At 31.1% G+C, this 23,759-nt stretch overlaps 5 protein-coding genes and 1 long non-coding RNA gene across 9 annotated transcripts in view; 3 read left to right on the top strand and 3 right to left on the bottom strand.

Annotated features, from left to right (window-relative positions):
* Positions 1-413: 413 nt before the first annotated feature.
* On the top strand, positions 414-2,896 carry LOC145942568 (ras-related protein Rab-28). The gene is made up of 4 exons (XM_083049433.1): positions 414-553; positions 1,576-1,761; positions 1,927-2,160; positions 2,272-2,896. The coding sequence occupies exons 1-4, from the start codon at positions 479-481 to the stop codon at positions 2,494-2,496; spliced, it is 720 nt and encodes a 239-aa protein (XP_082905559.1). The 5' UTR covers positions 414-478; the 3' UTR covers positions 2,497-2,896.
* A 1-nt stretch (position 2,897) lies between these two features.
* On the bottom strand, positions 2,898-6,818 carry LOC145942558 (hexosaminidase D). Its single transcript, XM_083049412.1, has 2 exons — positions 6,091-6,818; positions 2,898-6,004 (listed from the first exon to the last, which is right to left on the bottom strand). Exons 1-2 carry the CDS (start codon positions 6,269-6,271, stop codon positions 4,536-4,538), a joined length of 1,650 nt encoding a protein of 549 aa, XP_082905538.1. The 5' UTR covers positions 6,272-6,818; the 3' UTR covers positions 2,898-4,535.
* Positions 6,819-8,294: 1,476 nt separating this feature from the next.
* LOC145942575 (uncharacterized) lies at positions 8,295-17,052 on the bottom strand. The gene is made up of 4 exons (XR_014426380.1): positions 16,912-17,052; positions 9,028-9,199; positions 8,566-8,654; positions 8,295-8,353 (listed from the first exon to the last, which is right to left on the bottom strand). It is a non-coding gene; the product is annotated as an uncharacterized LOC145942575 (long non-coding RNA).
* Positions 10,018-21,633, top strand: LOC145942556 (uncharacterized). 3 transcript variants are annotated; one of them, XM_083049406.1, is made up of 10 exons: positions 10,018-10,213; positions 16,920-17,348; positions 18,915-19,028; positions 19,111-19,205; positions 19,317-19,473; positions 19,649-19,777; positions 19,857-20,002; positions 20,221-20,755; positions 20,919-20,977; positions 21,182-21,633. In XM_083049406.1, the coding sequence occupies exons 2-10, from the start codon at positions 16,925-16,927 to the stop codon at positions 21,326-21,328; spliced, it is 1,806 nt and encodes a 601-aa protein (XP_082905532.1). In that variant the 5' UTR covers positions 10,018-10,213; positions 16,920-16,924; the 3' UTR covers positions 21,329-21,633. The 3 variants fall into 3 exon arrangements, with proteins under 3 accessions (XP_082905532.1, XP_082905533.1, XP_082905531.1); XM_083049407.1 differs by lacking the exon at positions 10,018-10,213 and adding an exon at positions 13,009-13,183 and having other exon boundaries at positions 16,903-17,348; XM_083049405.1 differs by lacking the exon at positions 10,018-10,213 and adding an exon at positions 13,013-13,183.
* An 82-nt stretch (positions 21,634-21,715) lies between these two features.
* LOC145942571 (protein BCCIP homolog) lies at positions 21,716-23,420 on the bottom strand. Its single transcript, XM_083049438.1, has 3 exons — positions 23,301-23,420; positions 22,537-22,794; positions 21,716-22,445 (listed from the first exon to the last, which is right to left on the bottom strand). Exons 1-3 carry the CDS (start codon positions 23,409-23,411, stop codon positions 21,906-21,908), a joined length of 909 nt encoding a protein of 302 aa, XP_082905564.1. The 5' UTR covers positions 23,412-23,420; the 3' UTR covers positions 21,716-21,905.
* A 207-nt stretch (positions 23,421-23,627) lies between these two features.
* LOC145942429 (protein Skeletor, isoforms B/C) overlaps positions 23,628-23,759 on the top strand; it is a 68,936-nt gene continuing 68,804 nt past the window's right edge. The window contains exon 1 of one of the 2 annotated variants that reach the window (XM_083049135.1): positions 23,628-23,735. The gene's annotated coding sequence lies outside the window, so the exon portion shown is untranslated. The remainder of the gene's footprint in view (positions 23,736-23,759) is intronic. The other variant, XM_083049144.1, reaches the window with a different exon arrangement.

The raw sequence follows: 23,759 nt of genomic DNA, 5'->3' as shown, positions 1-23,759 counted from the left end.
CAATGATATGATAATTGTAATATAATAACGGAAGTACTAAATTTCTTCTGCATCTACGATATATTTACTTTTAAACTGTTCGGAAACATCTACCTCTCGCAAATATTTTTTTTCTTCAAACATTAAAGCCAGATGCAGACGTGTCATCATCAAAAATATTATACACGTCCGTGTTAAAATGCCCTTCGTATCCGAAATTTACACTAGCCGCAAAATACGCACGAATGGTTAGCAAATTATCGATTATTGGTTAATTTATTCATGTTCGCGAGTAAACGATGACGACGACGACGACGACGCCGCACTGGCCACCGCTGTCGGTCGATTCGGACTTTGTCGGCCACAACACGCGAACCTCTGCTACATTATATGTCGTGCTATAGTCGGCTGAAAACCGCGTCCTGGTGGTCGCTGTCGAGCCATGCCATTATTCGCATGATTCCGTCAAAGGGCTGTCGTCAATTCATCGTGCACCTTCATGTCGGACATTGAGGAGAATTCGGCCGAGAAGCGGCTGAAAATTGTGCTCGTGGGTGACTCCGGTGCCGGCAAAGTGAGTTTCAGTCTGTCAGGTTTTCGATCGAAAGCGCGCGCCAAGGTGGTTGATCCCGTTGTTTCGGTGCTCGCGAAAGATAGCTATTTACATTAACGCGTGCTGCGTCTGGCTTTAAATTTGTTTGCCGATTGCCATGGTGAAAACAGAGAGCCTTTCAACAGGTGACAGTGTGAGCTTCGTTATTGTTGAAGAGTACTTTGATAAATATTCTTTTTCGACTGTGCGTAAGCAGAAAGATTGATACGTTCTTAATTTTGCGTTTTCTCTGCAAATATTTATTTAAATATTTGTACGGATTTTTTTTTTAATAATGAAGAGATGATTAACGATATTACTTTACTGGTTTAATTATATTATATGTTTTTCTTCACACAATATAAATATGGTTGTGTTGTACGCTATAGATTAACGTAATAAATGTAATACGCGAACTTGGATCGATGAAGCCTCTGACCGCGCGAGGCTTCTATAATATGAAAACTTTTGCAAACATGCGACATTTGCAGTACCTATTGTTCTAGTTGCCAATGATATGATAATAAGGCCAATCGGCAAACACAAATTTTCGAATCGATGGTTTTTGAATTAATGAAGCTAACTAGATAGGCCAAGCATGAATTTATTAACCTTTCAAGCTATTATTTTTTTATATCGTTTCGTTGAATGACAAATGTCACAAGTCACAAGGAAAAAAGATCGATATATTATCGTAATATATTTAACATAATTAACGAGATAAATTTACTGAAAAATCTACTTAAAAATAATGTATAAGTGTGCGAATTTAATCAGATATTAAATACTTAAGTGGAAGTTTATTGGGCAAATAATATTTTATTTAATCTTATATTATTGCTGTAATTTCAATTTGTCTTTGTTCGAGTTGGACAATCATTGTACAAGTATCATTACCAGTTTTATTAGTATTTGATTGTTAGTCCTAGCACGATATCTCTGTTTTTTTTTATCGTTATACCTGCGTCATTCTTGATAATTGAAATTCAAGGATCCTTCTTTAGACCAGCATCGTCCAGAAATTTTGCAACAACGATTTCACCAGACAGTACGCACCAACCGCGGGCATCGATTTCTTTCTCAAAAACCTCACTATCGGTTCTTATAAGAACGTCAATCTACATCTATGGGACGTCGGTGGACTAGCCCTGCACGGCAATATGTTGGACAAATACGTTTTCGGAGCACACGTAAAGTCAATCTTTTTTGTCATTATAAAACTTTATAAAAAAAAAATGTATCTCATATTAAAAATTTCTTAGTGTTATCTCATATTCCCTATATTTTCTAGATATTTTTTATGCTATACTTATACAATTTTCTTCAATTATATTTGTATTTTTCCTACGAATCAGATCATTCTTCTGGTGTACGATGTCACAAACAGCTCGAGTTTTGATATCTTAGCAGAGTGGCTCAGTCAAATCAAAAATTTCATTGACATTTACGACGAACCGCCTCTAATAGCGGTAGTGGGTAATAAATGCGATATGGAGCATCAAAGAACAGTTAAGAGAGACAAGTCGCATCGATTTGCCGCGGAAAATGGATTTCCATATCACGATATGTCCGCGAGAACCGGAGAATCGGTAATTTTTCCTCTCGTAATAATTTCGTAAAAGAAAGAGAATGCGACATATATCTTTCACATTTAGATTATAATACTTATAAAACCTCTAAAAAAATTATATTACTTTTAGGTATCTTTATGCATAGCAAATTTAGCAGCGCAAATTTTGGGTGTCCGATTGACAAGAACGGATCAAGATTTTCATAAACCTATAATTATTGCTGAAATTGGAGATACAGTAGACGTGAATGCAATACACAAAGTGGTAAAAAGGATTCCTAATAGAAAACATCATTCGATTGCATTCAATCCACGTTTTCCTGTCTCGAAATCCGCGGTATGTGCATTGCAATGATGATCATTATAGATATTTAGAATATTCTTTCTCTAGCTGAATAAAATACATATGAATTTCATTAAATGTAAGAATCAACAAAAATTGTATATACTATGTGATTGTAACTATAATAGATAACTATATTTATATACTATAGAACACTATATTTCATACGTGATCTCAGACAATATATGCAAAATTTAACATTATATATAACATGATACATAAATTCCATCTATTTAAGTATGCAATCGTAATAGAAAATAGTACATAATATCAAACATGTATTGTAGTTTTTACGATTGTCGTACTTGTGTGAATGTAAATGTGTCGATTGATACATTTGTCTATCGCACTTTTTATTTATTTATTATGTATATTAATAATAGATAAAAAAATAAAAATTATATTTATGTAATACGGGACCAATGAATATATATATATGATTATAGAATTATTATCGTAGATTTAAAAACAGATTTATTAATCATATTTTCTGTCATTAATTATGCTAATAGTTACACGCGCAATATAATTATTAATTATATTTTATATAACAACATTAAAAATACTTTCACACATTGATAATAATTATTACAAAATAATAATAAAGCGCATAATATGATATACAAAGACGTGTGTATATATATTAAAAATTTGCAGAAAAATCTAAAATTACTAGGAAGATTTAAATATATTGATCATAAGGTACGTTCATCGAAAAGTTGTAACGAAAAGCGCAATTGAAGACTCGATATAAAAAAGGTAGAAATAAAAATTTCAGATGAAGTTACTTTATTAAGTAATACTTGGGAAAAATATAGCAAAGACTTCAAAATACATTCCATGTTCCTTATATATTTTAGAAATGTTATACAAGATACTTGAATTTTTTTATAGAGTATTACTGGTTCCAATACGTATGTATATTTTAATTAAGAGAACATTCTTCTTTTTCTACTTTCTTTTTATATAAAGTCTTCAATATAAACTAATATTTTTATCTTTCAAGAATTTATATATCTGATTAATATAACATCACAATTACCTGCTTATGGCACGATTCCCTGCTTATATTAAAATTGCAGATACTGTGCTATAATCAATGTATTAATTTAATTTAATTTTATTAATTTATTTTATTATTTACTTTATTGCCAATATCTTTTCAAAGAACGTACCAATAAAACCTGATTATAGATATTTCATAGTAGCCATGCTTCTAAGTAGAAAACATAAAACTAAGGAAGGGCAATCTGTGCGTACATGATTTAAAGGTGAGCAGCTTATATGTATATATATGTTACGTATAATAACAATATTAATCCAAAATCTCTTAAAATACAATAATAATTTGAAATATAATTTTTGTCTAAATAGATAATATTTGTCTAAATAACACTTTTAATAAATTGTCAATAAATTAGCATTATTATAATTCTAATGTTGCAAAAAATTATATATTGTTTAAGATATAAGACATATTTATCAATATACTTTTTTATATTTATCAATATGACTCTCTTTCCATCTACACCGTCTATTTTAAATTGTTCAAATCAGTTTTGCATTTCAAACTTTTAGAGATTTACAATTATATATATATATATATATTTAGAGATTAACAATTATATATATATATATATATATATATATATATTTCTTTTAAAGCATTTTAAAATTATAAAACTGATGGTGTGATCTACATTAGAATATTTATTGTTATTTCTATTAAATAATGAAATAATTTTTATCGAGATAATTAAGATCTATTAATTTACGGACGGTGCATTTAATATGATTTGATTTCTCCTTTATATCAAATTATGTTATCACATACTCTATACAACGATTGTTCAAGTTGTAAAATTACAAGTTTGCAACTTTTATATTTCACTGATTATCCACGCCATTTTTAAAAATTAATTGCTAAGAAATTGTTCGTGTCCTTTTCTCTTATTGTTTTAATAAAATTCTCAGTCTCTTACTGTATATATCACAAAGAACATGATGAATATTTTTACCTACTTGTCCAAAGAAGAAAATTATGTTTTTCACTATAAGTCAGATTTTGCGAGAGGTCTTCTTGGCCATGTATTTTTTTCTAAAAGTTTCTCCTTAGCTTCCCACAATTGATTAAGTTTTTCATTTAAAGGTGCAGTGTATGTGTCTAGCCATTCTTGTATTGTATAATTGTCATAAATATCTTCCATAGCTGTACGCATTTCTTTCTCAATATACATTATTTCCATTTTATGTCGGTCCAAATCAGTGACTGCACGTTCCACATAACTAGGACTTGCAAAAGAATACTTGATATTATATGGTTTTAACCATCCCTTATAGGTGTTATCTTGTTCCATTTTCATTACTTCTTGTGTCAAAGAGTAAAGACGTAAAATAGCTGCATATACTGACATTCCATGAAAACTGCACTTGGTCCAACCATACTGTGGTTCTGGTATGCTCAATGAAATCACACCGTCGCATTGTAAAATTTCAGATATATGACCAGGTACTTCTACAGGGAAGCCATTTAGATCCGATGCTTGTAGTACAGCTAAATTAATAGCGAGAGATGGTAATCCCACAGGCAACAATTCGCAAAGAACACTGAAGTGATCGTATCTCTGCCATCCAGTCAACATGATACCTCTAAATGTAATTTGGTTTGAGTATCGATGAACGATTTCTAACCAACCTTGATGATTCTCCATGTGATACGAAATATCTGTGTAATATCTATCGGGTGAAGTGGCTCCTTTGAATGCAGTTGCAACCCAGACTTGCTTCCATACCGCAGCATAACTTTCCCACAGTTGATCAGTTAATGTCGTACCAGGGTCAGTAGTATATTTCCAAATAACTGGTTCTATTGTCAAGTGCAAGCCTCTGTCAATGATTTCTTGTGGCGATATATCACGAAATTCATCATCCCACATAAGTACAGTTAGTTCTGGATATTTTTCCTTAATATATTTGACTACTGTGGAAACGTGATCCAAGAAGAGCTGTCGCTTGCCCCATTGCTTTTTAGACATAACATCTAAACATCTTGAGCATTCTCCTATTTGATAAACTTCATCTGCACCTATATGTAGATATTTTGATGTTGGATGTGCAGATACAACTTGGTTTATCATTTCATATAACAATGGAAGTGTTTTATTGTACGTAGGACATAATACTTGTGGATAATGTGGAACTTCCCTAAAATCTTTATATGTATCCAATTTTAAAACAAATTCCATATGACCAAAAGTTTGTATCAATGGTATAACAATCAGCTGATTATTCTTTGCTATATGTTGAATTTGTACAATATCTTTCCTGGAATAAGAATTGCCAGCGCGGATGTCCTCGATACTATTTGCGAAAGAGAACATGTCTTCGTACTCTATAAGTATACCAGTGGCTCCTAGCTTTCGTAGCAAAGGAAATAGATAGTTATAATAACTCATCTTCGGTGGAGCACCTTTCAGATCTAAATGAACGATTTTGTGTCCCTTGAACAGCGGAGTACCATCTGCAAATGATTTATCGTAAATTAATACATTAACAGCTTGTTTCTATCATTCTTCAAATCTAATATTATCTGTACATGCTGCCTACCAGCAGGGTTGTCTGTGAGTTCACCTGGAGAATACATATCTTCTGCTCTCAGTCGATTGCCGATCTTGCCTGACGATATCTCATCAATCTCGTTGCTCAGTATATGGTATATTACAATCAGCAAAATGAAACTGATGGTCACGATGACCATCAACGAGGCTCGACCTCGTAGACGCGTCATGACGAAGAATCCTGCACTCTCTGAGAAAATCGAAAGTCGTCGCGGATTTATCGCGCTGGCTGGTCCATCGCGATCTCTAGATCAAGCGGAGCGGAGAGACAGACGCGATCACTTCGCGTTTCTCGTCCAGTTGTCATAAAACGCTCGCATTCCCGCTTCGCCAACAGTTTTATGGATTACGCATAGGCGCGGTTTCGCGAGAAAGACCCGGGATAAGTCGCGAGATTAAAAGTCTCTCGAGCGAGCCTCTATCGAGGGCAATTACCGCGAATCGCTCTCATGGACAGATGGGAGAAAGCGACTCTTGTATTGGTCAGATTTCAATCAGACAGGCGCAGTACAAACCACGCGCACGAGACAACATGACGTTTTTCTCTGTCCACGCGGATGCGGATTCGCGCTGATTCGAGATGTACAATACAGCTACGATAATTATTGATTCTTACATTTTACGCTACGTCGAGCGATACCATGTCACAATCACAATTTAAATTTTCAATGAGATGAATATATATAGAGAGCAAATTGCAGTCTCATAATATGATATATTGCATATATAAACATCATCAATATGCAAACAAATATTCTTAAGGCTCCTGGGTGCTCACCGCGGCCATATTAGATTGTGACGTCAGAGGCGAGAAAGTACACGCTGAAAATTTTTAGATGCCATTTTTTAATGAAAAGATATTTCGATTAAACAGCACTTCAGATGGCTTTAGCACACTCTTAAAAACCCCCGAAAACTATCCTTTTCCCTTTATAATCAATCAACATCTGTAAAATGATCGAGATGTCAGACTTTGACATGCGGAATGACTGCGCATGTGCAAAGACCAGACGGACTGGGCTTCATAATATTACATTTTACAGCTGTTGATTGATTATAAATGGGAAACGATAGTTTTCGGGGTTTTTTAAGAGTGTGCTAAAGCCATCTGAAGTGCTGTTTCATCGAAATATTTTTTTATTTCGAAATGGCATCTAAGAAATTTTAGCGTGTGTTTTCTCGCCTCTGACGATTTCGACATGGTCGAAAAGGAGCCAGGAGCCTTAAATAAATGAAAAACATATGAAATGATCTTTACAGATTACAATAAAAAAATATGACTAGACATATGATAGTAACGTTCAATTAATAGCTTTTAATCTTTTGTACATATATACAAATATATATATATATATATATATATATATATATATATATATATATATACTTTGCTTGCACTCGTATTTTGTTTTATATTAATTTATTATCTTTTGATTGCTTCTTCGTCTACTGTTTTTATCTGATTTTTCAAAGAACGGATAAATATTCTTTGTAAAAAATACATAATTAATAGAAATAAAATAAGAGATATTTCTTTCAATTTAGGTTTATAAATGGTTAACTAACTTTTATAACCTCTATACCTAACACACACATTATCGCTATTTTAATTTAGGTTATAATTTGATATACCGCATTTTGATAGGATATAAAAATAAAGTGTTATCAGGAAAATATTTTCTCTTACTTTTGTGTGTTGCAAACCTTTCGGATGATGAATCGAATGCAGTTCTGTTCAAACTTTACATCTTGTTCACACTTTTCTGTAATAAAAAAGAAACAAGAGATATGATTAGAAAGAAAAAAGAAACAAGAGAAGTCTGTTTATAATTGAAAATACGCACATTTATCAGGCGTTCATGATTGGATAATCAAGAGCTTTGATGATTTACTAATTCGGTTGAACTATCGAAAGGCTAATATGCACACATCCGAGCGATAATAAAATACCGGAAATTACGCACAATCGTTGGTAATCCAAGCCAATCTTGTCGCCATAGATTCTTCATGTCGCGTATCACTATCACATTGCATTTCCGTCGCGAATATTAATCAACTACAAATTCGCCGGATGCACGCACAAGCGTATGAAGACTATGAAGTACAAACACAACATCGTATGAAAAAAGAGCGCGACAGTTAGAGGCGCAACTTCCGCGCATGCGTCAGACGCGCGTCATCAATCACGTGACCGACTTCGACAGACCCGTGCCTAGATGCAACAACGGAGGGTTTCTTGGAGCCCTACAAATCTATAATTTTTATCAATATTATTATATGCTATTGGTATGTAAAATATATTAAATGCAATATTTTAAGCATCATTAATTATGTTATAAAATATTCCTAAATGAGGAATAAAATTTTAGGAGTGTATTCTACTTTATTGTATTAATTAATTTTCATTTCACAAATAAGTAAGTGGGGCTGAATGTGAGACCTACGCTACTGAGACTTAGCTCACTTTGCATCATGGTTGCTGCGGCTGCGCATATACGTGAATTTGTCTGAGCTTTGCAGTACTTGAATTTCTCTTTTCGGTAAGTCATGTCACTGAAATCCACATGAGGTATATCAATTAATCAAATAATGTACTAAAAATGTTAAATTACATAAATTCTGGATTCTTATGAATAACGCTTTCTTCATAGTATATGTATAACGTTTGCACATAAGCTAATTTGCATTAATAATAAAGTAACGTATTTTTCAAATTGACGTAAAACTGCTAAAATAATTCACTTTATTACAATGTCATACGTTATAATTAAATAATACACATATGTATTAAAAAATGTAATAAAAATCTATATAATAATGTGTACCAGAAAAATATAAAAAATATTGTGTTAAAAATAGTGTGGTTAGGTTATTATTATTACGATGACAATATGCAATTAACGTTCAAATAAACATTGCAAATTACAAGTGTATTTCCTCATTTCAGCCACCATAAAATGGTTACATTACATCACGCAATGTGCTATACACAGGAAGTGCATTGTAGTTCATTGATGGAAGAGATGAGAGCGGAACATTTCGTAAAATTCGAATCTCCGGTCGAGCAAGTAGCGGTACATATAATAGTGCCGTAATAGCTGCAATCATACAAACGTAAATAATATGAAGATAAGTTCCAAATACATAAGTCCAAAATACATATATTATTATAAATGTAAAAATTCAGATAGATAATATTATTCCATTTCCTACACAGAAAGAATTTTCTCTTAAAATTTACCCTGAAAATCATGGGAATCGTGGGACAATATGGTATGGAAAGAATTTTATGAGAATTTCTCTGATTAACACAATAAAAATAATATCTATCACAATAAAATATAAAACATGTGTTTGATTAATTTTACTAAACTGCATGGTAAAATTACTCTAACATGTTTTATATTTTAACGTGTAGATATTATTATGTTTATTGTGCGATATAAATATTAATCAGAGAAATTCTTATAAAATTCTTTCCATACTATATTGGCCCACGATTACCATGATTTTCAGGGTAAATTCTAAGAGAAAATTCTCTCCGCGTACTTGAATTTTTGTATTTATATATCAGAGCCTTTTTATTTATTATTAAATAATTATATATTAAATAATATAACAAAATTTGTCACATAAGTTTACTCTTAATTTTACTCTATTTTACTTTTAATTAATCAATTCTAATTTAAAATCTTTTTTGAAGAGAAAAAAATTATAACAATTTTTAAGAAAAGGGGACAAAATTAAATACAGTTAAAATTAAAAATAAGAATCTGCATATACATATAATGGATAACATCTTGATTTAGAGCAGACTTTGCTATTAACAAAGAATATATTTACGTGTCAAAACGAATCATGTAATTTGAAACACTCTGTCTTTTTTTATGTAATCTTAAGGTTGGGTAATCCAGTTTGCTCATCAGTTTCCACGAAACGCAGGGACACCCGTTACACCGATTATGAGCATGAGTCATATGTGTCTGCTGCGAATGGAAGCAGGGAATGGAAGCAGGGAAGCATGATTCTAGACAATAAAGCTGTTTAATGATGGTACAATGTGCACAATTCGAGATACTGCAGACGAAAGACGCGAGTCAAGATTGTGAAAGGTATGCCAATATATATATATATATATACATATATATATGCAATAAGGTACATAATCTACGCATTATTATTTTTTTATAATTCTTATCGAAAGAGTAAGAAAGATTTTATGGCTCTCTTCAAAATTTCCTCGTTAAATTGTTTTAGTAAAAATATACTGCTACATAAGGCGCTTGTATTTATTTCATTTTTATAAATTTTGTATAAATTAATTACATATAATAGAGTAAATGGCATTAGATGATAAAATCTATTATTCAATCAACTTTGGAATTTTGAGATCATTTGAAATAATAATATAAGAGTGATAATTGATATATAAATACTAAATTTTTTTGAGAAATATGACTAATTATAGTACAAATAACACTCATTAGAGTTAACGTATTATTTATTATTATTACAAATAATTGACTATATTAGAAGAAGAAGAAGAAGGCATGTTGATCTTTCAATATCAAATCCTAACAGAGAAATCGAGTCTATGTCTTCTATCTTTGCCTTCTTCAAGTGCATTCCCTAAGGCAAGATGGACGTGAAAGTTTGTTCTTTCATAGTAGTTTTTGCTGTAGATCTTATACGCGTGATAGATCGTCTTTCTGCGTAGTTGATTAGTATTTCTTAATATAAATACTTCTCTCTCTTTCTCTTCCTTTTTTTCTCTTTGAAGTTCGAAAATTAATTATTCATAACGAATTGTTAATCATCATTGATATGCATCGCGATTTTGTTAGTATTATTTAATGATGTTGAATTTCTCACTTGATGTATAAAATTACTCGGAATCACATTACTTTGTTCTAAAAAGTCAAATGCTTGCACATTATCTTCTTTATCATTTTTAATGTGAAGAGAGTTTCTAAGTAATCTTTAAGTTGAAATTTGATTATAATATATTTCATGCATAAAGTTCAAATTAAATCTTAAAAGATAGATAATAAGATTTTATTTACATATTTCTCGCATGTCTCAGACTTTCTTAATAAATAAATTTCTAAAAAAATAATGAAGAAAACATATTATGAATAATTTATTACAAAGAAAAATATACTTTAACTGTTATAGTAATTGTGTGCTATAGAAATATGTATATATACATGTTTATATATGCATATATATATAAAATATATTTAATAATTAAGTTGCATCTTCTTTATGATAATTTGTGTGAAACCGCGACAACAATGCGCTTTCATAGCGACTTATACGCGAAACAATGAATTGCTGGACGATTATTCAGAAATAATGACTCAACGTATACGAAGTATATTAAGGACATACACTTTCGCAATTCTATATATGCAACTGCATACGAGACTGTGTGGTACGAGACTGTTATCATCGTAATAACGCAGAGTTGCTTCTCCGCTGTTATCTTTCATGGAACCTTCTAAGCTATCTGTAATCTGTAATTCATTGCTTACAATTCGCACCTGCATTTTTATCGCAATTAAGCCATTTGTGGCCGAAATAAAAGTTCTTATAGAATTTAAAAGATCGACCTTGAGGAAAGAAAGCGATGCAGACACATCTGAAGAATGTTTTTAAATAAAATTTTGATATATAATCGTTTGCGTTCTGTATACAATAAGGATTGTAAGACATATACACACAAAATCCATCTAACTTCACATTTAAATTAAATATGTTATTTTAAAATTTCATTGTCATATTCGAATTAAAATATTAGAACAACACAATAAGCGCGCTCGCCTTTCCTCTATTTTTATATGTTAATCATGTTAATAACATGCCTTTTTTAGAACGGGGTTTCGATAATTAATATATTTTTTTCATAAAGTTTTTCATTGAAATGAGATGATAATAATTTATTGATAGAATTAACAATGTCATCTTTGTTTAACAAAATTAATATCGGATATTAATATATACTATTTAAAAATAATTTAGTAATAAAAAAGATATAATTTTATACATATATCATTAAAATTTAATTATCTCATTATTAATTGAAATTTTGTTATTTGTCGATTTTATGCAGACATCCACACATCTCGTTCTTTTTTATGCTTGATAAACGTTCAAATTTTCTCTAGACTTTGATTTGTCAAATCTTCTAGGGATTCCGGCGATAATATATGAGTTTTTTGTCATTATTTGTAACTCTATACACGTCTCTTTCTGTGTGTTCAGCTGCTGACTAACTGCGTAAATTCCTTTCATACACGCGTCGAAAATATACTCCAAATTATCCGTTTTTTTGAGTTTTTACTTATATCGGAATGGAAAAAGACGAATAAAAGATTCTTTCCTTTAATCAATGAATGACTCAATCAACTGCAAAGGTCATCGGTTAATAAGAACTTTGATTGCTTCGCCAAGAAAATACTGTTATTCGATGTAATCCTAAAAAAATGCATACCATTTGATTCGTGGTCCATTTATTTATTTTTTTTAAAGTAAGATAATTTTTTAAAACATGAAGACATTCAAAAATATCTATGGCATTTACATTTTATATTGTCACAAGTCTTCGCTCGTACATATAATTAATTTTTGTATGCGTATGAACGTCCTCTTCCTTATAATATCTTTATATTCAGAACATATTGCCTTGAATAGTTTTTTTCAAGACAATAAAATTTGATATATTTCTCTCTCTTTCTCTCTTTTTAATTATGTAAGCTGAATCGCATAAAATGCATCTCCATCACCGAGCAATGTTATATCGAAAATCGCGTTGCACATTCTGCGGAAGGTGCGTCGAATATGCGTGCGCGCACGCTCGAGGTCGGCTGATTTTAAAGAAACGAGACTCGCATTCCCGAAGCTCTCTTTCGCAGTTGCTGTGAGATAATGTAACGTTACAACGAAACGCGTGGGGAGTCAGTATGCTCGCGAACGTGAACGAGTGAGAACGTATTTTAGAGTTCCTGGCGACGAGTTTCAATGTACCGAACGTATCGATAGATTAATTATTTTAGCTTCCCTTAGTGGTGTATCCAACAAATGTGAGTGTAATTTATCTACTTGTGTAAGAGAAAAATATTCGCTATCTTTGCATTGATCATTATTTTGGGCAAGTCATGATTTTTATTTTACAGAATATAATTAGCGAAATAAATTGCATTTTATATATACAAATTTCTGCAACATGCTACTTTTCTCATATCAATATAAATATAAGATAAAAATATAAGATAATGAACTGTACAAGGTGATACGATTTATATTTAAAATTTTCAATCTCGATTCGGAAAAATATAATTCAACTTTCTCTCTATAATTAATTTGAGATATATTAAATATCAATTCGTTGGCATCTGTCATTTTTCAAATAATCTAATATTATAAAATTATAGTATAATAAAACAAGGATTCTTTAATAGAAAAGTGAAAGGATCTCGTATTTTCTGATCTGACGTGCGACTTCAAAGTTCATATGTATGTACAACAGCGCGTGTACGACGTCGTGATCAATAATTAAGAGTCATTCGGGTCGTTGTTTTAAATTACTCTTATGAGGGAGAGTGAATTAGTGAGATTAGTGAGAGTCGTTAAAGCAGACTGTGATTGGTATAAAAAAAATTATATACTCTAAATTTAATCATGTTTAGATCGATTTTGCATCACGTGTGCATTCACAAAATCTTATTAATGTTTTATACAAATGTTTTATCTGGTTTTTGATTTTGTGATAGTAAAAGATAGCCATTTTAAATAAAAATTTGACACTTTAATATACAAAATTCATAATTCATGAAAGGAGAGAGAGAGAAAGTACAGAAGAGATAACATAAATGCACTTTAAAAGATTCAAAATTATTATACATCAATCACTTAATTAACAGTATCTTAATACAATTTCCAAACTGATCATAAAACTTGCTGTTAAAAGAACATTTGAACACGGCAACTGTTAATATTAATAATAAGAAACTAACAAATTACGTGTTTAGTAATTTATCAGTTGCCTTCGAATCATGCAGTTGGTTTTTAACTTATCATTTCTTCAATTTATGAGTCATTTACATTGGAGAGATATACTTTATCTGGAAGCACTTCTCACATTTTTGTAGAACAGCGCAATATATATATTAAGGTAGTTCGTGGTCTATCAATTGTATTTTATCAGACACTTTGCTCGTTATTCACTGTTAGTTCGCACTAATGTTGGATGCGCGCCAATGCTTATGCATGTGTGCTGCATGTAAAATTACATAGTGTACTATATCGCGATGTAACGATCAATGGACGCTAGTTACACTGTAGCAAGTGCAAGAAAAAAAGACAATTGCAAGTGTCAGTCAGTCGATAAGAACAAAGTATAGCATAATCGTGCTATTTCGAAATATTTTCTTACTTTAGACATAGAATAATTATTTATATAGCGAATGATTATCCATCAGAATATCTATATCTTCTCTGTTAAATGTAAAGTTTACAACATTTCTTCGTGTGATAATATCGAAGCTTTATACAGTCAAATAGTGATGAATTATAAATGAACTCTACAGCCGTGTTACTTTGCTGTACATTACAATCAATATCTTTTATTCTAATATTTACTGAACATAAATATGACTCTTACATTTATTTTTTTGCTTACATAAAACATGTTCCTAAATTTTTCGAGCTAAAAGTTTTTTTTTTAACGCGCCCCTGTTTATTCAAGTATCGATTTTAACACCGGGACATCTTTCCTGCTTTAGCGCGTATTTAAAGGATAACTAGCGTTGAAAGAGCTAATTGACTTCTTTAAGTATTCTAATGCAAAGTCTCGTCTATTCTATTAAAATGTTTCTCATCTTCAAACGAATTTTTGCGAAACTTTCACGTTCATGAGAGGAAGCCGAGAGTATAATAGGGGCGTTGATATAGCGGAAGCCAGAACAGTAATTATGCATGACATTATCGAGAAGCAATCGCAACACCTGGCGGATCTTTAGTTAGGGAAAGCAGCCGAAACACATTCGACCCACCGACGTCGGTTTAACGATCGATGGGCTAACATGGCCTAACACAGACGCACATTCCGACGAATTAACTTTAAATGGCCCGCGGGGGAGACTCCCGCGAAGCTTAACACGTGCGACTAAACCTAACACGAGTAAACTTTTGAACGAATCCTATTTTAGACACTCCGATTCCGGTAACTCGTATTTTGCGGCGAGAATAAACGCGAACAATGAATGTTACTATACTATTTTTTAATTAATTTCTCTTTCTTTCTATATGTAAAATAACAAAATAACATATAGATATCTAATGATATGGTACTTAGTAATTGTGATGATCATTATTTAAAGTTCAATAATTTTTGATAAACTATGACTGTTATAATATTTTACAGTTAATAACATTTTGTAACAGTTGATAGAACATCAAAAGTAAATATTTTTTAAATAATGTTTTTTTCTTCTTATTTTAACTATTTGATATTAATTTGTGAAAAAGATAACAACGGATTTTAATGGTAATTAATATTATGGCTAAAGATTAATAATATTGAATGTTTCTAAATATAAATATATTGGTTTCGCTGTTGACAGTCATGTTCGAAATAGTTGTCATCTGAAGTAATATTATTTAATCCTTCTCAATAAATTTAATGTCTCCGTATTTATGAATTCTGGATTAGGAATAAGAATATTTTGATATGGCAAGTTATTTTGAATTTGACTGCCAACGGCGAGACGCGAGACCAATATGTTTATTTTTAGAAATGTCCAATGTTATTAATCTTTAGTTACGATGGTAATATGTATTCGGATATAATCTTTTCTTATATGTAGGTCATTCAATATGTAAAAATGTTGTTATTTGTACGTCGATTATGTAAGTTCGATCAAAGATCGATAATATATAGTTCATAAAGAATATATACATATATATGTACAGACAGTTTTTGGAATCTTGTATTTCTGCATAATTGAAACTCACTATCTCATATAATTTCTCAATGAATATATATCAAATATTTAAGATTTTATTGACCAACACTGACTAAGACTAATTCTTATATTATAAGACTTTATTTGGGAATAATCTCAATTCGAGATTTATTTCCCGACTCCCCTCTAACCCCCCTATAAAATTATAGGCGAGAAAAATATAGATCCGAAAGTCGCTGAATCGGGAAACGATTCCCGATTCAGCGACTTTCGGATCTATATTTTTCTCGCCTATAATTTTATAGGGGGGTTAGAGGGGAGTCGGGAAATAAATCTCGAATTGAGATTATTCCCAAATAAAGTCTTATAATATAAGAATTAGTCTTAGTCAGTGTTGGTCAATAAAATCTTAAACCTTGTTTAAAAATTCGACTGGCAAATCACATCTTACATATTGATATATCAAATATACTTATCAAAGTAAATATTACGTTTCACATGATATTTAATATCATAATGGAGTCGTGTGTGTCACTTGAAAAATTACATGATATCAAATAAGAATGAACTGATAAGAATATGTTTACGATCAATAATATCAATCTCTCAATAATGAAAATCTCTTTTTTTTAATAATTATTTTAATAATAATTTTATTAATAATAATTATAATAATTATATAATAACAATTTTTTTACATATTGATTAAATCATTATTGATTTCATCTATAAATTTATCACATAAATAATACTTTAAAGCAAACACAAGAAATATCTCTCATTACACTTCATTATTGCTAACAGCGGTAAAGCTTAATCCCAAATGGTTTAACAAGTGCACTTACTTCTATAGCTGCCATGAATAAAACGGAATTCAACATCGTCCTGAGCACAGAACCACCGAGAACGACTCCGAGTATGATTCATTCTCACATTCCGGTGCCCAGAGTATCAGCCGCGATCAAGGCCCAAGAAAGATGTCCTCCAAAACGTAGAGGATCCTTCGAGAAGCTCGGCCGTGGATCCGTAGCCGCTCAAAGAGCATCCTTCGAGAAGCTCGAAGCTTCTGTTGTACAGCTGAGATCGCGCAACAATAATCAACTGTCAACTTCAAGCATCGAGATGCGAGATTCTGAGGAGAAGACAACGCCTGTTAGCAATTATAAAACGAGCGACGTCTTTAAGCTCAACAGGGATAACAGCATCATCGAGACCAAGTGGAAGAATAAATATGACGACTCGGAGAAGAGGCGGAAGTTTTTGCTACAAAAGAACGAAACTGGTAATTATTGAGCTAATTTTGCCAGAATTTGAATTTTGAAATTATTGATAAAAAACTGAAGTACGCTCGTATGCTTTTTTTTTGTTAATCCGATGCTTATATTTTTGAACATTTTAATAGAAAAGGGGTCATAGAAAACAAAAGACTAATATTTGTGTATAATAAAAATTTACAGGTCACAGACAATAACAGAATAAACAAATAGAACATTTGTTTATTCAGGCAGATCGTCGGCCTGTCTAATATTCATTTATCTCGATGGTAGGGTAGATAGTTTTAAACTTACTTATATTAAGCCGATGATCGAAAAAAATGTCTTGATGACAAATATACCGATATAAATACTGATTTTTTTGTATATTATTTTTTAGGATACATTTTATTAATTTTTCTATTTATGAAATCATAAAGAAAAAAAAGTTATTATGATCAAATAATTTGACATTAGATATTTTCATAAAGCTTCCTCATATTTCTTGAGAATAAGAAAGTGACTTAAACGATTGTCTCCAACGATTCGTGTTTATATTTGTACATGAGATAAAAACAAGATTTCTCTCTTGTTATTTGTGAGGTTTTTTGTGGCGTCTCGGTACGATAAACCGACCGATGTTTCGGCGTCGAATTTTTTACAAGACTTTCCTTGACAAAAACTCATAAATAATGAAAAGTGCGTACCGCACACGAGAGATTACAGTTTGATTGACTCAGAATGTTGTATAGTCAATTATCATGTTGTGATTCACTTCTGCATGTAAAACGAAGGCAATGACGCTCTATTAGTCACATCGTCTATAACACGATAGAATTTTAAATTGACGTAGATAAAATACATACACACATTATTGATGCGCGATTATTCGCACAATTTGTATTCTTCGAACGATTTATTGCATCGATTGATTGACAATCAGTGAGGCAATTGATCGTTTATGTGAAAAGGGCAGGAATTGAAGAATATAAACTGTTGTTCTATTCTAAAATTTTCTCAAAATTGTTTGAATACAACTCAGGTAATAAAGTGACAAATGCTTCGTAAGCAGTTCATCATGCATAATGTAACGCAATGCGTCAGAGATTGATCAAGGATGTTTAAAAATAATATTTGAAATACGCCAACAAAAAAATAAAAAAAAGACAATTAATAGTTGAAAAATATACTAATTTAGGATTTTGTGTACGAAATATTAAAACAATGCAAATTTCAATATACGCATTACATATACATATAATATATAGTGAGAAATATTTTGTCTCAAATTATTTGCAGAATAAAAGGCTATTATGTACATTCTATATATTATTCCTTCATAGAACTAGTTAATAGAATATTTCGTCTCGTAATATGAATTCTTTTAAACATGATGACATCATCGATCGTCTTTCTCAACAGTTCTACGTTCTTATATGACCCTAATCCGGTTGTCAGATGACTTGATAGTTACTAACTAATTCACTTTATTTATGTGCATCTGCTTGCATTTAATAAATAATAAAAAATATATATATTAAATATTTTAAAAAAATTAAAATTGCATTGTAATCTGTTTTTATTTTTTTTTGTAGTGAGTAAAGAGCATGCAGATTTAGAGAAAAAATATCAACAATTGCAAAGAGAAAATAGCACACTGCAATCGCAAGTTCAAGAGAAGGAGCATAAATTGCTAAAATTGCGAACAGGTACGTATTCAATCTTGAAGTTACCTCATTTAATGAATTTTTTAATAAAATTATCAACTCTTACATGCTCGATTTTTTATAGTTTCGGAAGCAGTGTGTAAGGAATACGAACAGTTAAAACATCAATATGATGTGGAAACAAATGCAATGCACAAAGCTATGCAACAGGCGTCTCAGGTAACAATCTATCTGTTATTACAATCTCGATTTTCAATATAATATCAAGAATAATCAAGATAATTATAGTATTATTTATTTTTGAGAAATAATATGTAATTTTTCTATTAGTGGTATCGACAAAATCGCGAGCTCAAGCGAAGATCTCAAATTATCGCGCAAAAATGTCAACATAATAATCCAGAACAGTTATTGGATTTTGATCTATCTGACGAAGTGGATACATCGAGTTTCGAAGATTTGGATGAGCTGAGACAAACGGTAAAAGGTCAGTGCAATTAATCCTGTTACATATCTCTATGAGATGTAAAATTTGAAAAAATTAAGCTGTAATTTTAATTTTAAATTTAAACTATAACTTTATACAAACAGCAAAATAAAAAAAAAAATATTTATTCAAAATTAACAAAATAACCGATTTTAAATTAAATATCAATTTGCAGAACTGAGTAGTGAAATAGCAAAGCTTCAGACGGAACTTCATTCTGCGCGGCTTCAAGAATTCGAAGCGCAGGAGCAGGTAACGCAATTAACTACGCAGCTGGAAGAAGAAAGAAGTCTCCGACAAAAAGGTTTATATATAAACATATATAAAAATATCATTTTGTGATAGATAAAACATGCTGAGCCGTCGATTCGTCTTTATTATAGGAGAGGAGAAAATTAATGAGATGAAGGTTCACAAAGGAAATATGGAAAGAGTTACGAAAATGGTGACTGAAGAGGTGCAAGCCTTGAAAACGCAATATGATCGCGAAAGAGAAAATGCAAAAATTCTGAAGATGGAAGCTGAAAAGGTGGGCTATTGATTTTTACAATCTTCGATATAATTTTGCTACACGCACACAGATTAATTACAATTTTATATATATTTATAAATTATGTATGTTATTTAAATCATCATAAAACTCGTCAGTTTCTAAAAAAAATGTAGAAAAAATATGTTTTGAAAGTTAAATTGTATTAAAAATCATAGTCATTTTTATAAATCATGCTGATTAACTTGATTGTTTAGGTCCAAAAAGAACGAAACGTTTTAGCGCACCAAAGCGCTCTTCTTATGGCCGAGGTTGGAGATGATCCGAATGGAAGATTATTAGCCGTTCTACAAGAAGTAGAAACTTTAAAGAGATTATTAGAAGAAAAACGGCAGAATCATGCTTCTCAAGTACAAATGTTACAGGAGAAATTGGAAGAGAAAGAATCGAATGTAGAATTTGAAATTGTCGAGGAGAAACTAAAGCTCGCGGAATCCGAGTTAGAGGTTGTTCTTCAGAGAGCCGAAAGGGCCGAGAAAGCGACGGAAGAGTTGGAGAACGTTGTCCGATGTTTGAAGCAGAAAGTCAGCGAGTTAGAAGAGAAAGTCTCGAAACCGCCACCGCCACCATTACCTCCGCCTCCCCCACCATTACCGATGTCAATGACTGGTGGTCAGTCATCGATAAAATTGCTGACTAAGGAAAAATTGATCTTGGAGCGTTCGGCTGTAAAGGACATGGAAAATATGCTTGGTATTATTCCGAAAAAAACACCTGTCGCACAACAACCTGGTAATTATGCAATTTATTATCTTTTGTCAGTCATGAATTCTATTCTATTATGTACACAAATAAAAAAATTATCGTTCATGAAATATGGTATATATTAATTATTATAAATATTAATTATATATTAATTTAATTATATTATATTAATTTATTTTAATTATTTTAGCTATTGACGATATTATCAATCAAATCAAAGGCGGGCGATTCACATTGAAACATACAGATGTAAGTATAAAATCAGACTATATGTAAATATTTAAAATATATCATAAATATATTTAAAAAGCACTATTAAACTCTCAAACATAAAAAAAATTTTGATATTTGTTAAATATGTTTTGATATATCTTTTGTTCTATTATTTTTGAATAGCATTTATTTGTAATTGACTCTGGTATACATATATTTGAATAAAAACGTTGATTTTAGAAACAAAGAGAAGAGGAGCGGAAAAGACGGCAAGAAGCAGAGAATGCGTCACCAGCAGTTTCTGAAATGTTAAATATTCTTGGTACTATGAGACGGAGAGCCAAGCCAATAAGGCAATCGTTCAAATTTGCAGATGCACCATCGTAGTAATGGATATTCCTTAAATAAAAACAATCTATAATTCAGGAAAGATTTGTTGAGTCTCAAAATCAGGTAACGCATACATTAATATCTTTTTATATAATCTACATTCTTGTTATTTCATTTGTACATTTGCGCGCGTTTTATATTATATCTATCTTGCTCAATCTAAATTTATATATAAAATCTATTTATTCAATCATAAAAATAATTATATTGTTATAAGATAATCACAAATGAGACGATACTCGAAAATTGATGGATATTTTGTAAGTGTAATTTATAAGTTTAGAGAAATAAAAATAGAAGAATGAAAGTGTGAAAGGGCGAAATTTACAGAAACAGTTTGTAGAATAAGTGTAAAAGATATATTTTAAAAAAATTAGTGCACATACTATTTCAATTACACTTTGTCATAAGTAGATATCAAAGAAACTTTCACTGAAAAGCATAGCTTCTATTTATATTGCAAATAGAAAGTTTTGCAGTAGGCTCAGCCATTTCATCGATATTAATACTTATAATAATATAAGCTATTATATATTAATACATTAATAATATAATCAATAGTTTATGGAATCAGTTAAGAAAATTGATTCTGTATTTTATCAAATATGGATTGTAATTTAGAAGCTTCGAAAAGAAGAACTCGTCTATAAGGTATCATTTCATCATCCGATTCAGTCCATGTTCCAGATAAACCACTATCTGCTTCTTCTTCAACAGAGAATTCGAAACTAATAGTTGCATTTTCTGCAAAAATTTCTTCTTCTGGATTACTCCATAATATGGATGGTTCATTGTTGGTTTTTCTATTCTTGATCTTTGATTTTTTGTTGGTTTTTTTATCTTCTGACTTGTATAGTTTACATATAAGTATGTAATAGGAGAAATTAAATGGCATATTTTTACTATTGGCACGTTTCACTTCGGAAATTAAGTTTTCGAGGAGTGGTACTGAAATCTTAGCTGGAATATTGACAAATCTCTCGTTAATAAGTAAACCCAATTGTGCTGCATCATTCTCCAATACATTCTTTATCATAGCATTAGCTGCATCTGTTGCATGCTCATCTGCTATTTGCTTCAATAAATCTCTAAGCTGTTGTATACATACAATATTCTGGAAAAGATCAATTGTCGTTAAAAATAATTCATAAACAGAGATCTAAGTATGACGATACAATCGTATATCATTATTAATTTACGCGTACCTGTCTGTCAGAAACATTAATGACAGTTGTAATACCAAATACATCATTAATATCACTATCATCTTCATCATCGATTTCATCTATTTCTTCGGACTGTTTAACAACAGATCCTACATAATTCTGAGATATTATCAAATCTGTGAGTCCACCTAAGTCAATACGAGCTTTGAGAAAAAGTTGCTTCAATAATGTTTTGATTCCATGATAATCTGGATCTTGTGGATTACGACCCTCAAAATCCAATTGAAGCTCCATTCCCTAAAATTGATTACATTTATCGATTATATTGTTTGCAAGTATAATGCTTAAAAATTATATTTGAAATATTTTATATTATAGATATAGATATTATATATAGAGCTAATTTTGCACAAAATTTTTTATGCAAAAAGAGCATATATATTATCGAAAATACACTTTTCAAGATTTGTGAAAAAAAATCCAATATCTATACCAAGACCTTTTGTCTGTGCTTAATTAAGAACATTATAATACATAATACATATATATATTATTAAATCAGAGTGATATAATTTTTCGTCCTATCGGCTAAATGACGATTATTCACTCTATTCAATCTAAGACGTTCATGCATTATTCTGTGCATTTATTATTTTCATGTCGCGTAAACCGGGCAAATTAGGCTCAAATAAACTGAATACTGATCAAATAAACCTTTAGCAAAATGTGACCGCGTGTTCGAAAGTGAGGTTAGCTCACTCGGTGTCGCGATATGTCGTGCAATATAAACGATTATTTCTTACTTGTTCGTCCGCGACGTCAGATTCTTCGTCCTCACTACTTGATGAGACATGATCCTCATCATCGTCGTGTAATTTTCGCTCAATTTCACGCTTTTTCACCGGAGCTGCCATTACGATGTATTACCAATATATTGATATTGACAACATAACCTATAACCATATTGTCACGTGACATTTATTACAGAGAATCTCTCTCTCTGCGTCGGTAAATCGTTCTTTACTCCGCGGATAAAAATTGAGAAAGTAGTTCCAAAACACGTCGTTGGGTAGCGCTATCGATGTCTTTTTTGGCGACTAACTTCACGTATTATGTGAGCAAGAACCGTGCTTCAACATACAGTCCCGCGCCATTTTACGAGTCGGATGTTCAAGTATTTATGTAAGTGAAAAGTGTGCATCGGGCAGTGCGAGATTTCGAGGTTGCAGTCGCATTAAGTAAGTCGAGCATGCTAACAATCG

The sequence above is a fragment of the Prenolepis imparis genome, unplaced genomic scaffold, assembly GCF_030444845.1.
Source record: "Prenolepis imparis isolate NDT839.2.m4 unplaced genomic scaffold, iyPreImpa1.0 SCAF_11, whole genome shotgun sequence".
In the NCBI taxonomy this organism is placed as follows: Eukaryota; Metazoa; Arthropoda; class Insecta; order Hymenoptera; family Formicidae; genus Prenolepis; species Prenolepis imparis.
Note: the sequence above shows the minus strand (reverse complement) of the source record. Positions and strands in the feature narration are given on the sequence as shown.